General features: G+C 38.3%; 1 protein-coding gene across 3 annotated transcripts; it reads right to left on the reverse strand.

Moving 5' to 3' along the window:
* Positions 1-619: 619 nt before the first annotated feature.
* On the reverse strand, positions 620-15590 carry zgc:152774 (uncharacterized protein LOC553526 homolog). 3 transcript variants are annotated; one of them, XM_044205226.1, is made up of 17 exons: positions 15441-15590; positions 15233-15305; positions 12672-12804; positions 11880-12100; positions 11491-11638; positions 10310-10463; positions 9045-9173; positions 8573-8692; positions 8351-8454; positions 7844-7972; positions 7128-7244; positions 6654-6728; positions 5214-5253; positions 4694-5088; positions 3065-3587; positions 2097-2275; positions 620-1605 (listed from the first exon to the last, which is right to left on the reverse strand). In XM_044205226.1, the coding sequence occupies exons 1-17, from the start codon at positions 15477-15479 to the stop codon at positions 1434-1436; spliced, it is 2751 nt and encodes a 916-aa protein (XP_044061161.1). In that variant the 5' UTR covers positions 15480-15590; the 3' UTR covers positions 620-1433. The 3 variants fall into 3 exon arrangements, with proteins under 3 accessions (XP_044061161.1, XP_044061160.1, XP_044061162.1); XM_044205225.1 differs by having other exon boundaries at positions 6651-6728; positions 15441-15589; XM_044205227.1 differs by having other exon boundaries at positions 620-1590; positions 6651-6728; positions 15441-15587.
* Between the last annotated feature and the right edge of the window lie 516 nt (positions 15591-16106).

Genomic DNA, 16106 nt, shown 5'->3' on the forward strand with positions numbered 1-16106 from the left:
CAACCATAAATAAAGCTATTAGTTACAATTTATAAGCCTTTTATAAAGTGTGGCTTATTTGAAAGTGGTACCCTTATGGATATAGTTGGACTAGATAGACAGACAGATAGATAGGTAGTCAAACACACTGCTGTCTGCTTCACAAGTAAATTTGTGAAAAATATATACATATAAAATATGTATAAAAGTATTATATTAACAACTTGTAGGCTTTGGTCAAAACTGTCACTATGATTGAATGAAATATGACACATTTTCAGAGCTTCTGGCTGATTTTGTGGTGCGGTGTTAATGTTGTAATACATAACGAATACATCAATAACACAAACATCACATTGAACAAATAATAGAATTTAGTTCCCTTTACTTGATTTTTGATTCAACTGCCCTGGGCAATATTTTCTGGAGAAAATGTTAGTCCAAAAACAACAAATATGGTCAAATGAAATGATAGGAGAATTTCTTGTTATGGACATGTGAGAGAAGCATGCTTTCATTACTAGGCTTCACTGTCACCTTGTGGCAAATAAGAGGTACTGCAGATCTTCAGCATGTTGCATTGGACTCATGAAGAGCACAGTGTTAATGAACTGAAAATGAAGAGGCAGTGTACAATAAATGGTCTCAGTACTTTAATGCAAACGTAAAAAGTCTTGTTTAAAAAGGATATGTAAACAAATCTAGAAATACATGACTCTCTGATGCCATGTGTGTATAAAACTAGTTTAAATAGTCAAAAACAGAAGCCAAACAAACAACAGCGATACATCACAACTTTTTTCAGAGACGATTTCAGATTAAAAGGCTCATATTTGTACAGCAATGGGGCAGGCAAGCTCACAACAAAGTTAAAGTTAAAATAGAAGAGCACCAGGCACACTGTATTCAACATGATGTGACAAAAAACTGCCACTAACTAGCCATAGGTGTGTGCATCCAGTCAAATCTTGATATGTGTGTCAGACATGACATTACAACTCTGAAGACTAAGACTTTAAATTCCTCCTGGATAAAACATTTTCAACCATAGTTTTTTTCCCCAAGTTAAGTAAAACTGTTCTTTGTTTAATACAAAATAGTAAAACTATGCAAAATAGTACTTTTCTCAAATATTTTTGTATAAGAGGAATTCTCTCAGCATTGTATACTAATATTAGCATTGGTGCTGTGCCCTTATACATCTAAAATGTAATCTCAGGCACTCAGAGTGACTATAACCAGCTGCACATTGTTGCTTCTTTTTAGACTTCAAACCGATGAACATAAGGACATAAAAATATTATAATATAGAGTTCGTCCACAAGCACCACCAATAATGTGAAAATGACAATACTTATTAAGTGAGCATTAAAAGATAATTATATACTGTATATTTGGGTTAGACATAGTTTTATCAATCCAAACTTTACATAAGAATAAGAAAACAGTACTGATCATAGTTTCAGTGAGTTGACCTCTACAATCTGCTGCAGGATGTTGTCTACGTCAGTGGTCTCCAGACTGATGCCAGCCAGGTCCAGTTGGGGCAGGAGGGCCGTGAGAAGCACCACCACGTTGTTACGGATGCCATGCAGATTCTCCTGTGCCGATCTGATTGGGGAACAGCTTCATTATTAAAGAGATCAAACATTTCAGTCACTCAGGGGAAAGTCACATTTTATTCACACATCGGTAAAAATGGAGAACAACAACTTCTAAATAAGTGTAAAAAAGGACATGACTTCAATGTTTTTGGAGAAGTGAGAGTAGAAAAAACAGTAGCACATTGGTAAAGGTAGCATCTGATATCTATACTAAGATTGTCTGGATTGGTTTATCTGTTGAATAGAAACATTTACGTCCCTGCACACATATGTAATCCTGCCAGCTACAGGAAATTACTCTAAGAACTGAAAACTTTATACTGTACTTGTCATGCATGTTTTGCAGCTATCCACTACCAAGATCTTTAAATAAAAGCTGATTAAGTACCTAATTTCTGACCGGTACAGTTACTTAGGTGTCAACCGGCATGAGCCAAATACAAAAATACAATGAAGCAAAAACTGGTTTAAAGAATTTAACATGTACATGACATGTCTGTCTAGAATACACACCTGCTGTCTTCACAGGCTTCGCTGTCACTGACTCTCATCCTGCTCTGAGTTTCTGTCCTCTCCTTCCTGGGTCTGTTCTGCTCAGGCTGCTCCTTCGGCCCACATACAGCTTTCTGACCCTGGACCACCACCCCCTGAGGTCCTGGAGCCTGGGCCCGGCTGCTGGAAGAAGAGGAGCTCTGATGCAGAGGAAGGACAGTAGAAGATTACTTAGAGTTTGCTGTTAGATCTTCATTTAAGATTAACGAGTCTGAGCAGATTTAGATGACCAAGAATAAAGCATTTTATGTCACCTCAGCAGTTCTTTTTCTTTATCAAGCATGTTTTTTTCTTTAAGAACACTGAGCTCTGTTAAAGTCAGCTTTTACATCTTTTCCAATTCATTTCCTAAACAACTGTACAGCAGCATGACACCACAGATTTTTAGTGGCAGTCATACATTTTATTCTTAGGGTTTTATTTTAACAGCTAAATTCAGTTTTATTTTTTTAAATTTAATTTTCCTTACATTGAAATAATATCAGCATGGGAGCTGATGCCATTTTTTAGGAACTCCATATTGTGGCAAATACATTTAACTATTAGGCAAATTTTAAGAAAATAAATGCTGCAAAAAAATTTGTTTTGTGTTTCCTTTAGTTGGGTTACTAACAATTTAAATGAAAACTGACTCAGTATTATAAAAGTGCCTATGGTTTTCTCAGGTAAGCTATTAATGGCTATATTTCTTGCTATTTGAAGACATAAACAAAGTGATGCCCTTGACAATATTACAAAATCAACTAAATCAACTAAATGCCACACCAGACAGTAAAATGAGTCCACAGCAATGAGGGGCTAAACAACCTCAAACAGAGTAAATATTTATCAAAAAAAAAAAAAAAAAAAAATCAAATTTTTTTTTTTTGAGTTTTGTAATTTATCTTCATCATAATGAACCTAAAATATTGTGTATACATTCTGCTGACCTCAGCCACGTCTGTCTGGCAGCCGACCTCTCTGCTGGCTGTGGATACTGGCGGTGTCACCAGCCGTCCTTTTGGCTTTTCAGCGCTGCTATCAGCAGTTGTCATTGTGCCTCGAGTCGTCTTTGTGATTTCCAGACCTAGAAGCCTCCGTAGCTTCTGGGCCTCTTTCTCCAACCCAGCCAGCTTCTGCACGTTAGCCTCCTCGTCACTCCCTTCTGGAGGTAGCGGCCTGCTCCGTGGCCCTTCTGTTCGACTCAGTGGAGACACCATCACAGTCTGGGTGGAGGGGAGTGAGTGGGTCCAGGTGAGGCTGGTGGGGTTTCGCTGTGCCGTGTCACCTGGTTTCTCTACTTGGCTGCTGCTGTCCTGCTTGGTCTTCTCCAAGGACAGTGTCTCGGGTTTCTTTCTTTGTTTCTCAGGATTCATCTCTTCTGCCATGTTTTCTGAGTCAGGCTGTTGCTCCTCCCAAAGACACGGCTTCTTTTTCACACAGTAAAATAATGATCCTGATTTCCTTTTGTGGCTACAGAGAACAAAAGCTAGTCAGTTTGTTTAAAGACCAGCACTGTGTGAAAATGAACTTGCAGACCCTCTAAGAGACAGGTAATCCATTACACTGAGCATTTCATGAGCTTCATTTAGTTGTCTAAGTTGTTATTATTGCGTGATAATGCAGTTGAAAACAAAGACAGCTCTGGCAGTTCTCCCTAGCGTTTGGGTTTTTCTGACTTAAAATGACCTCACCGATGACTTACTGACCCTTTATGAATTTATTTTCTAAAATAGAAAAATAACTTACTAACTCTACTAACATTCTTTTCTTATATATATATATATATATATTTAATATTCTTTAATATCTTATTGTCAATTTTATATTTATAATTCTTGACCTGCAGCACTTGCTTTATATTGCTTATATTTCTACTATGTTTATTGTTTTGCACCAAAATACCAAAGCAAATTCCTTGTATGTGTAAACTTACTTGGCAAAATAGCTGATTCTGATTCTATAGGAATCAGTGGCAATGAATGTATAATCTTATACTGTAACTGTATAATTGGAAAGATGAGTGTTAGGGTATTAAAACAGCATTTTTCCTGTATTGTGTTTACTGTCAGACTCGACAATTAACAACATGTTTATAGCGATGTGACTTATGCTTTTAATAGCCATCTCTAATTAACTAGCCTATCACTTGCCACATTGTCTTTTTTCACCTACAGGAGTGCCACCCTGGAGTTATTTGGTCAATGTTCTTGAAAAGTTGTATAACAGTCGGCAAAGGTCAGGTTTTGGGGAATGCAGCAAGGAATTTGAGCCTTTAAATTGTAGAGGGAGAACTCTAGTTGTTGTACAAGGACACATTTACATCACATTTGAGAGTTAGCAGCCAAAAAGCATTGTGTCCTTAAAGACGTTCTCAAAAAACACACCCAGAAGACTAATAATAAACAAACGTTGACAGTTAACAGGAAATGCCTAAAATTCTATCTGTCTGTGGTAGCAAACTGTCAGCAGCAATCTTTTTAAATCTCAAAAGTTGCAAATGTCCTTCATCCAGTTTTTCATTGGGAAATGAAAATAATTAACAAACTTGCATACAGCACACATGCAACATACCCCACCTTAATGTGTCTGTGTTCTCCTCCTCTCTCTCCATCAGCTCCATGTTTGTGTCCTTGTCCCTGTGATCATTTGTCTCATTTTCCACAAGCACCTGTTCTTCTGTGACTTGTGTTTTGTCTCTAATGACTGTGTCTCTTCCAATGGGCTTCTGTTGTTTGTGTGTGACTTCAGCTGTGACCATACCGTGTGTCTGTGCATCATCATGTGTGTCTGTATAATAATCTGCCAGGTGATCTGTGTTTGTCTCATCTTGTTCTAGTGTGTTTTCCTCTGTGTGGCATCGATCTGCTGTTCTTATGCGACCAGGTGTGTGTGTGGACTGGAAAGTGGGCTGGCTCGGCTCTGATGAACTGCGTGAGAAGATGTGATGTTCCTGGTCCTGGAACCTACACACCTGCAACCCAAACAACCAGGCGCCCTTACAGTACACATAATATATCCATGAGTGGTACAGCAAAACAGTGCACTAGTACCTTTATCGTTAGGAAAGTTGCCTAAAGTTTCAAAATTTTCACAAACCTCCAATGATTTTTCTCGTTTTCTGCCTTTGGGGTGGTCTCTGTGGGAAAAAAAACAGAGATTAAATATGGTGAGGTTTAAATCTAAGTAAGTAAATGTTTCTGCGGCTTGCCTTGACAAATATCATTATTCATCTCTGTGATTATTCTGAGACAACAAGAACTATTTTTGAGATTTTTACTATGAAGAATTGGCTTAAGTGATGATGTAATGCAGCATGAGCGATTAAGTGAAAAGTGTATGTACAGTATGAGTGAGTTCGTGATCAGATCAACATCATCACTGCGTCAGTCACAGTCACAGTCTCCTCATTTGTTTCAATGAAGCACTGCGTTGACTAAGCGGGAGGTGCTGATGCAAAGGCCTCCAACAAAAAAATGAAGGGTCATTGGGCATAAAAAGTTAACTTTTGGCTTAAATTCTACAGCAACACAATACAACATCATCCGGCAAGGCGCTGCTTTAGCCAATCCAATATGTGCAGTACTTACATATGTTTCAATCCTGAATGTGCAATGGGACATCTTGAGCACAGAACAAAAATCTATTCTGTGTGTTTGCTATTATCCAAATAAGCACAAAATAACAACCTCTCTCACTTAGTTTTACTAATTTGCCCTCTCTCCTGCTCTTTGTGCTCCCAAACTCTTGGACACTTGAGATCTGAGAGATCTTAGTGTGCCATTACAGACAATCAGAAATCGGAGTAGGTAATTTGTGATTGGCTGTTTTGTCTCCAATCCAATTGCTAGAAGGATTATCGGTTACTAGGGAAGTAGGGACACACTGAAAAAATAGAAAGTAGGCACACCGCAGCCACATGTATGTAGTTTATACAGTTCTGGAAAAATACCTAGTTTTATGAATCTTTTTATTACATTTATTTACCTTTAATGAACCTGAAAATAGCTTTTAAGTTAGTCTGTACTTTATTAGCATGCAACCTAGCTATCTAGCTAACTTCTGCCAGATCTAAGCTAAGCTATCTAAGATAGTTAGATGATTTGATGATTCCAGCTACTAACAAGCTATTAAGTTCCAATAATTCACAAAGTAATTTTTATATTAGATGTTAAAACCATTTTAGATCTAAAATTGACAAAGTGACTAACAAAAACAGTTGAATATTATTCTTATAAATAACATGTCACCATGTTTTAAAGAACTGACTCATTTTAGTTCTTCTATGTCAATCATTGTCAGGCAGAGTACAGCAACACTAGACCTTTCTCTGCTTGTCAGACAGAAACACAAAGTCACATGGACAACCACCGGAAATAAGAGCGTGAAACTGACATACGGAAACCACAAAATGGCACATGAACCCACATACACACGCAGGCATGCAGGAAGAGTAGCAGTGTGAAACTTCTGTCCATTTACAAATGCTCACACACACAAACAGAGTTTGAGAGGTCTATAGAAATGGGAATTTACTGCCTCTTGTGGGTTTTCTGGTAGCTGGGTGTTAACAGCTCCTCGCTGTCTTCTGCTTCCTCTGGTAAGGAGCAGCTTCTGAAAGACAAAGAGAGATCTGGCTTAGCAAATCAACTGCTGCTAAAGTTAGTAAGTTTGGGGACTCACAAGACACAAATAATAAAAAAGGAGTTCTTAAAAATCGATGCAGGGGTCAAGATCCAAAAGATGCTCTATCCTACATTTCCCATAATACAACTCAATAGTGTCTTTCTTTAGACCCTTCTTGCCTGGTAAATGCCAATGTCTCCACTCCATGCCCTCAGTTCATAACGCAAGCTCTCTAACATTTAAATCCAATCCAAGATAACCCTGATGACATCACTTGGTGGAGTGCCCCTTTAATTAGATACTGTGTGAAATTAGTTTGTGTTACTTTTTTGTTTGTTTGACTGTGCCTGTTATTCAAGAAAATAAGTCATAATTAGAAATACACACCTGTAATGTGGATTGGGGTTCTGGCTGCAGTTCCAGCTTTCAGGAATCGAGTTGTAATGACTTCCAGGGAGGCATCGCCACTTCAGGCACTCTTCACACTGTAACCACATGGGAGCCCTGTAAATACAGACATACTTGTGTGAGAACTGTCAGCAAACAGAAGCTGGAATTAGAGGGTAGTCCATTCACCAAAAATGATTATTAGAAATATTTTTAAATGATCTCAGTGAGTCTACATTTGTGTACATGACCGTGTCTCTTCAAAAGCTACAGACAAAATAAAAGTATTGTCTGTTTCTAGTTCAGTACACTATATAAATAAAGCTCTATTGGTTTTAAAGGCTCTTGCCTCAGCATGTTTACTCTTCTTTGCTACTGTCAAGAGAGCAGCTCCAAAAGCAGCGTCTCAATCCTCTGGTTTCAAGCTTTGGGAAAGAATTACCTATTTTCACTTTCAGTTGAACTGACAAGTTCCTACATGAGAGGATTATCAACTGACCTGGATCTTCCTGGATTATCTATAAAAGGCTTGTAGAACGCAGATTAGTTGTTTTCACTCTCCCAGTGGTTTTGACAGTTTCGGGTACAGATTTAGAGTCGAGTGGACAACATGAACTTCTTTTTCACACTTGTAATATTAAGAATAGTAATAAATTAGATTTTAAGTGGCTTTCAAGTACTTTGGAGCCAAGTTATGAAGACACTTCGACACTCACTCGACATCGTCATCCCTGTCTTCATTTTCATCTCTATCTAGAGCCTGAAACTCTCGCTCTCTGGCCTTCTTCTCTGTCACCTCTTTCCAGTAGTCATTGAGTTTTAGGCCCAAAGCACCAAGGGTGAGTCTTGGGAGAAGGAAAGAAAAGAAAAGTTTTTCTTAATATCATAAACACAACAGCACATGTAAGAGTATATTAGGCATATATTTCATGACAGGTCTGTCTCACTGGTGTGTGGACAAAATAACTTTAGAGATACTGTGATCAATATCAAGATTTCAGCTGTGATCAGCTGTAAAGCTGTAACGCACTCACATTTGGCGTCACATTTGCGGAAATTAAAAAAAGCCCAGTATGTAGCAGTATCTTCTGTCTTCATTTGCATTATGTCAAGCATCGACCTAAGCAGCCGGTTAACTGCGTACCTCATATTAGCACAAAACGTCTTGTGTGTGTCTGCTTTTGCTTGTTTTGTATGTCTGTGTGTATATATGCGTGTTGTACCTGTATTCTTTGGTGTATTCAAAGTCTTGCTTGTTGTGAGCAGGTTTGAGAAAGTTACACTCGATGATACCAATGACCCCGATTCCTGCCCTTTGACCTGAAGTCTGTAGGACATTGGGAAGTGACATTTAAATAGAGGCAGGTGTCCATTAATACTACATTTGGAGGAGAACACTGTGTTTCTCATGCATGAAGACATACACTAAAATAATTTTCCTTTACCTTCAGTTGGCAGCCCACTTTCTCGTAGGCTTTAATCAGTCGGTTCTTGTGGTACATCATGATGCCATAGTGGTCTTTGTTTTTCAGGTTCAGCCCAAAGGTCACCTTCACCTTCTCTTTCTGACAGACACTTGTCAAGGTTAACAGCACTGGACATTGGAAGGTTACAGAATACTATCAGGTATTATTTTGCAAGCTCAAGATATCAGTGGTGAACAGAAGCAAAAACCACATTATACATGTTATGGTTGATACTAATGAAAGGAATATTTCTGCAAATAAATGTCTTTTAAATCCGGTAGATATTTTTGTCTTGTCAGATCCCAGCAACACTGCCTGAGTCTCCAAAAGCAACCAACTTCCTGCTTCCTGTTTGCATCTGAATATAGGCACAAATACAGATACAGACAATGACTCGGCTTTATGCCACCATCCACACACATAGACAAACATACAGATAGTGTAAGGATACGCTGAAGTGGGGTTTGTACACGTCATGCTCAATGTGTGTCAGCCTCTTTGACACCAGCTTAGCCAGATTCTTCTTCCCCCTCAGTATAATCTGTGTCCTCGGCTTCAGATACAAGATACTGAGGTAGGCCTGAGACGGACAGAGAGGGAGTGTAAAAAGTAAGACATGTTAAATTTAAAACACCTACTGTTCATTTATTTTTTTTGGTCTGACTCCATCTGTTAACACTCTTTATTATAATATATTAGCCTTAAGGTACATTATTTAAGCTTTTAAGACTCGCTTGAAAAACATGAGTAAACTAAATGTAATTATGAATCTTATAATGATATAAAGATTGTCAAAATAAAGATGGGATTTACGAACCACTTATGATTTGAATGTGGCTTTAAAATGAAACTGGGGCTGTGTTACCAAAAAACCACAGGCACATGTCAACTGGCACACACATACATACACATACACACTTGTATGGGGACTTATATTTCCTCTGTAGTGTAGGGGCTTACCGAAACCATAACCGCAACCACTACATCTTTTACCCTGAGCTCTCCTCTAACTGTAATCATTAAACCTAAAATCATGCTGAACGGATCTAAAGCCGAAGAAAGCAGTGAATCAGAGAAATAAAAGGTTATTTTCATACATCGACAAAGGACTCAATGCACAAACCCGCCATTAAATATCCCATCGATTGCGATGGAGACTCTAAACACTCCACGCAAATTATTTATATATTTTAGATTTTTCAGATAAATTGAAGGATTGCGCGTTCCTTTATGGCTTGAGAAAAATATTTGATTTCTTAAAATAAATAAACCATTGAAAATCCACTAGATTATCTGAAAATGCATTGTCACTTTGGTGAAAATGGAACTATTTCTTTTAACATACAGATACATGGTTTTCATAGGGTAGCAAAAATATTGTCGATTATAGCCGATTACATGCATGAAAGACACTATATTACGGTAATTATCCTCATTGTATAACAACATGGAAGCTATAAAGGAGTGAGACAACCTCCTCTTCAACAATTTATGTATCTCCATCTGCTGATAAAGATCCTGTGATATGATCGATCCAACATCCCCATATCCTCCTCGGGGAAGAAAGAAGAAGGATCATACAGTAACAGCATCTCTGTGTGACGGGATCCAGGGAGGTTTATGGATGGTCTTTCATAAATACTATCACTAAAAATACCTCCATTGTCCTATTTGTTTGCAGTGATCACACAGGTGACATACTTTTTCTCCACTCACCCTGAGACTGTAGTGCATGTCTGGGATGTTCTGTTCGGCTCTCAAGGAGCCACTGTTCCTCAGACCTTTCTTCAGCTCCTCGATCTGAATATCGGGCAAACGGAAGTCACTCAAATCTGTCTCAAAGTCGATCTCCGGCTTGCCGTCTTTGGCCCTTCAAGGTAACATCAAAGGGAGCAGTTGTTAAAACGGGTAATGACACACGTTACATCACTGCTCTAAGACTAGTTTTTTAGTAGCAAAAACAAGATCTGGCAGAGTTTCCAGCTTTAAAGTTACACAAATGGGTTTTGAATGTGTTTAATGGTGCCCCAGTGTCCAAACCAATATGAGCATGTCGCCTTACACTGGCATACAGTCAACATGATTTCATTCGCTCTAGCTAATCTTGATAAATGCAGTACTTAGTATTTGACGATAATGATGATCATAGTGGAGACTCCAACATAAAGAGGAATTGAAAGAAAGTCTGAGAAACTCCTTAACATGACCTTAGCAGCAATTAGAGCACGTTGCTTCAGAAATCCACGAGAAAAAGGAAGGAAAACTTCAAATCTATAAGTTTTCTCGGCGCTTCATATGATGATGATATAAGGGTTTGTTTTTGAATGTGTGTTGTTTTGCATGGATTTGTCTAAAAGATTGCTTAAACAAATATCATGTGTGTTCATGCCTATTTGCTTGTCTCTTGTTGGAGTCTGTGTTTGCATATTCATCAGTCTCACATGCTATTCATTAGACCTACCCTCAACACATCTAGCTACAAACTCAAATTAAGAAGTTAGCTTAGTATGAAGACTGGAAGCAGGGGGGAAACAACTAGCCTGGCTCTGTCCAAAGGTGACAAAATTTGCCTACCAGCACCTCTAAAGCTCATTAATCAACACGTTGTATCTTGGTTGTTTACTCGCTACAAAAACCAAAGTGTAAAAACTACAATTTGTGAGATAAAACAAATGAGCTTTAAAGGTGCTAGGTGCATTTCTTTTAACTTTTGGACAGATCCAGATATGAGAGTGTTTTTTGGTTTTATCATCTAACTCTCTGCAAGAAAGTGAAACGCACAAAATGACGTTTTGTTTTTTTTAACTGAATTTTGAACTATTAACATGCAGGTGAAACACATCTCTTATCATTTACTTTTAATCTACATTCAGCATGAGCAAATGTAAGATTTGGACCTGCGGATGTTCCAGATTAATATCTTGGTGCCTTTTTTGGAGCGAATGGAGTCAAAGTGTGCATGTATCTGCTCGTGGGATGTGATGATGGAGTGTTGGAGGATGGCTGCCAGGCTGGCCTCTGAGTCCTCAGTCACCACCAGAGACTGTAACACTCAGTTAAGGTCAGGACATAAAGGAGCTTGCAAGGTGACAAACATATTCTCTACCACTCAGTGTGAATAAAGTGTTTTATGGCCCTTCAATACTCATTTACTGTGATCACAGCCTCCAACTCAGTCTGCCTATTTGCATTTAAGACAATCACACTGTGATATTCAAATTGTTTGCTGTAAATCGTCATGATGTTATTTTTTCCTTCCCATTCCCTATTGTTACATAAAGGATATTGGTTTGTTGGTTGAAGGGGACAATGGGGACAATGACGGCCTGGGCTTTGATATTTTCCAGGTAGGTCTGAGACAGCATTCCCACAGTTTGGCAGCCTCCGTTCTTGGTGAAGATGAGCGCGTCACGGCCCAGACGCATGGAGCCAGACTTGAAACCGTTCCCATACACGCCGATGGCCTGCTGACTGCCCTTACCCGAACCCTTTTCTGTAAATCCAAAGCTGGACATAAGAGTGAAGGGGTGAGTGAGGATTAGAGATATAAGTGCATATTAGAGATATAACTGATTATTGTCATTGTAGAATAAACTGTCATCATTAATCAAGAGTTATTTAGAAAAAAGTGAAAAATGCCCAAAGTTTTCCAGAGCCAAGGGTGTCTTCATATTGCTTGTTTTTTCTAACCGACAGTCCAAAACCCAAAGACATTTAATATACAACTATACAGTATATAGAACAGAGAAAAGCAGCAAATCCTCACATTTGAGATGTTAAGCATTTATCTTATTTGTACACTTTACGTTTCAGTTCTTTGCATATATGTGTTAAGTGCTTATTTGTGTGAATTTAATTTGATTGACACTGTGACATGTGGGTCTTTGTGGGAAAATGTGTGTGTCTGTCTGTGTATGTGTGTGAGAAAGAGACACCAAATACAACATGTAGTCGAAAAATTGTGGTGAGTCACACTTTGTGGTTCAAATACAGAGGTCACACTGTCTTCTGATGCAACATGCTATTAAATTTTTTTTTACATGTTTTTCATTTGCATGTAAACTTGTGTGTGTCTTACCTGAGCATCTTGTGCAGTTTGTTGGGGGTCATGCCGCTGCCATTATCAGTGAACGTTAGACAGAGGTGACCGACTTCATCAACTACATCTATCCAGATCTGTTTAGCGGACACACCAGGATCTGATGCATTATCTAGACAGGGAAAGAGAGACGGTCAAAAAGATTGTGGGAGGGAGGGAAGGAAGATTTTCTCACCCATGCTACCTAAACGATTCACATTGATTCGCAAGAGGAAGGAGGACATACATCAAGGCATTGAGGCAACTGTGATGATTGCTTTTATAGTCATTATAGATATATGACACGCTACTTACAATCACAATTCATTTTTACCAGGAAAATGTAAAGGAAAATTCAGGTTTATTATAACTTGGGTCTTATTTTGGTAGTGTTTTGTTAGGCCATCATTTTTATTGGTCATGAAAACACAGCACTCACTGAAGTAGTTACTGTGATCTGGGAACACAATTAGAATTTGCTAACAGTTTAGCCAAATCATCTAAAACACTTGAAAAGCATCGAGGTAAAATTGAAAGTGAGCGCAACAGAAATGTTGGCATTACACAGCAAAACTGCTTGCACAGCAACAATAAGTATGGTAGCTCAAAGTTGAATCAGAAAGTTGGAATTTAAATTGTGGCGGACATTTACAACAGTTCGGGTTGTAATTGAGGGTTTGCTTAGCTCCGCCCCCCCCAGTTACTGTTGCTACCCCTGTCAAGCTTTCCAATTCTCACAGGCACATATGCAGCAAAGCGTCACAGTCGGATGAATGAAAGCTATTGACTGATGGTCTAAAGTTATTTGTTCATTAAATCATCAGAAGAGCTGAACAGATAAGTAAACAAACTAGCAACACAAAGTTAGCTTGCTAAATTAACTAACATAAATAAAAATCCATATATATACATTCCTTAAACATAATTGTTTCCACTTATGACTGGAGCTAAACTCAAGTTACACTCGCCTCGTTCAGCCTTATTAATCATTTATCTCTGTGAACTCAGTGTGTTACCGTACTGTTTACCTTTCCCGTTACTTTTTCACCGCCAATGTACATCTGTCACATATGTTTAAACTTGTTAGCTAGCTAGCTAATAGCTAACAAATTAAGCTAACGTTAGCTCCATAAATTGGTTGAAAACGCCGTCTCCAGCTGACTTAATGTTTCAGGCTGACTCATTTTAAAATGGGAACCCTGAAAAGAAGTCTTAAGAACTTGATGCCTACATCATAGTGTGCTACAAGACTGAGGCTAAAGCTACATGTCCTGGGCAAAACGTCTATTCTGACTAGTTGATAATCCATGTAGCAGACATGGAAATAAAGAAACTTGTATTGCAATGTAGATCAGCTAGTCAGACCTAGTATTGTATGAAAAAGAAAAAATATAAGATTAATATTTGCATTTGTTTTTGACACACCTGGGCATTTGACTGTATGATTGTCTGACTGCTCATGTATCTTGCGCCGTTGGACTTCTTTTAACAATGTCATAGCATTCCCAGATATCAGCAAATGACTTGTTGACAATGCTATTATTACCAGAAAGAGGGATGAAAATAAGCTCCAGGTTTTATAAAACTGTGATTTTTCAATCAATCAATCAAACCATATTTGTATACCTTTCATATACCAAGGTTGACAAACTGACAAAAGCTCTGGAAATTTCAGGATAGGCCTTTTTCACAGCAGACATTTTGACTTGTCATAGAAGAAAAAGCACAGGTGTATATTTATATTCTAGTTTAGTTAAGTTTACTTCTCTAATCTATGAAGACTATGATCGTCCAGCTTTTCATGAATTACTGAGTCACTATTATAAGGTTATAATTAGTTTTTAATGCTAACTTTAAACTCCAAGTTTAATGCCCCTAACTCTGCACTTTTGTCACCTGCTCTTTAAATCATGTGAACAGAGAAAACAGTGATGCGTGCACCTGCATTTATACAGTACACTCCCACTGCTGTTCCTGCTAAAACTCAGCAGCCAACAGAAGGTCAGCACGTCTGGACCAATGAGAGAGCACAGAGTGGAGGAAAGACAATGTTGACAGCACAGAAACAGACGCTTTGTGTCAGTGGAGGGGCAAATCTAGTGATTCATATGCTGTATTAAAGTCCAGACTGTCCTTTTTAACACAGATATATGACAAAGAGTGGTAATTCCATTTAAAATGACTAGAAAACTTAACCACTGTTTACAAGTTATTATCATTGCAAGGAGATAACTAACAACATAAAGTACAATAAGCTCACTTTTTATTACTTAACAACATACTTACAACCCTGACACCCTTATACACTTTCAACAACCACTGACAGACATTATGTGAGGCGTGTAGCAGTAACAAACTCGCTGAGGGTGTGAAAGAGGAAGTCCATTCGGTCCATTTTAGCACCAACACAAATGTCTGTTTAACACACAGTCCACTTTGCGTGCGACAGCGGAAGAGTGTATGAAATGAAACCATGAAAAGCTGCAACAAGTCGAGCGCAACTCGGCTGCAGGTGCAGGACTATGCGAAGTTTCAATGTAATCCTTCATAGTGTGAAATACCTATTAACTCTGCCACCGCGCTGAAGGGCCAGGTATGACTTGTAGAGTTGCTGTTCAGGAAGGAAGGACTCATCTTGAAAAGAAATAAAACAAGTCAGTGAGTTCGTTACATTTGTAACTGTCATTCTTCTGCAGCAAAGTAATTTTGCAAGTAAATATTACAAAGAATACACATCCTGCTTAGAAATAAAAAATGTGAAATACATACGGAACTCAGACGAATCCCATGCTCGCTTAGCCTCGCCATGTTTTGCGACTGTATTTTGCCTCTGGTGGTGTCTGTTTTCTGCGCGCAGGCACGTAACAAGAGACAGGCAGTGGGCGTAGCGTCCTCTGGGCTCCAGCGTCAACGGAAGTCAACTGAGAGATAACAGAAGAAGAATTCACAGGTTCACTGGGACACAGTGAACACACACACAAAAGATCATCCAAAAGATGACTAAAAAATTTTTTAAAAAACGTTTTAGATTTCTATTTGAGGATGCACCAAATGGACTCTCTAAACTTATTATGATTTATTTTAATAACTTATCAGTTTTCTTTGACAGTGCCTGTGATTGATATGTTCTGAAACACAAACACCTCTTACCTGTCCTAGTCCTATCAATATTAATCTGAATGACATGTGTAAAAAGACAGGTCCTCTTCGCATGTTGTCAGTGTATCTCTTTGGGAACCCTTAATAAGGTATTCACTTGATGAAATGATGAACTAAAAGAGAGTAGTTGTGGGAAAAATAAAAAAACGGAAGCACCAATTAACACATCTGTTTTCAAAAGACTGCAAAATATCACAAAATAATTTGTACATCTCTTATGTCTTTCACCCATTTTTGACAGCTGTAGGTCTATCACCATGACTGAACATTGCCTAA

The sequence above is a fragment of the Siniperca chuatsi genome, linkage group LG8 (genome assembly GCF_020085105.1).
Source record: "Siniperca chuatsi isolate FFG_IHB_CAS linkage group LG8, ASM2008510v1, whole genome shotgun sequence".
Lineage (NCBI taxonomy): Eukaryota > Metazoa > Chordata > Actinopteri > Centrarchiformes > Sinipercidae > Siniperca > Siniperca chuatsi.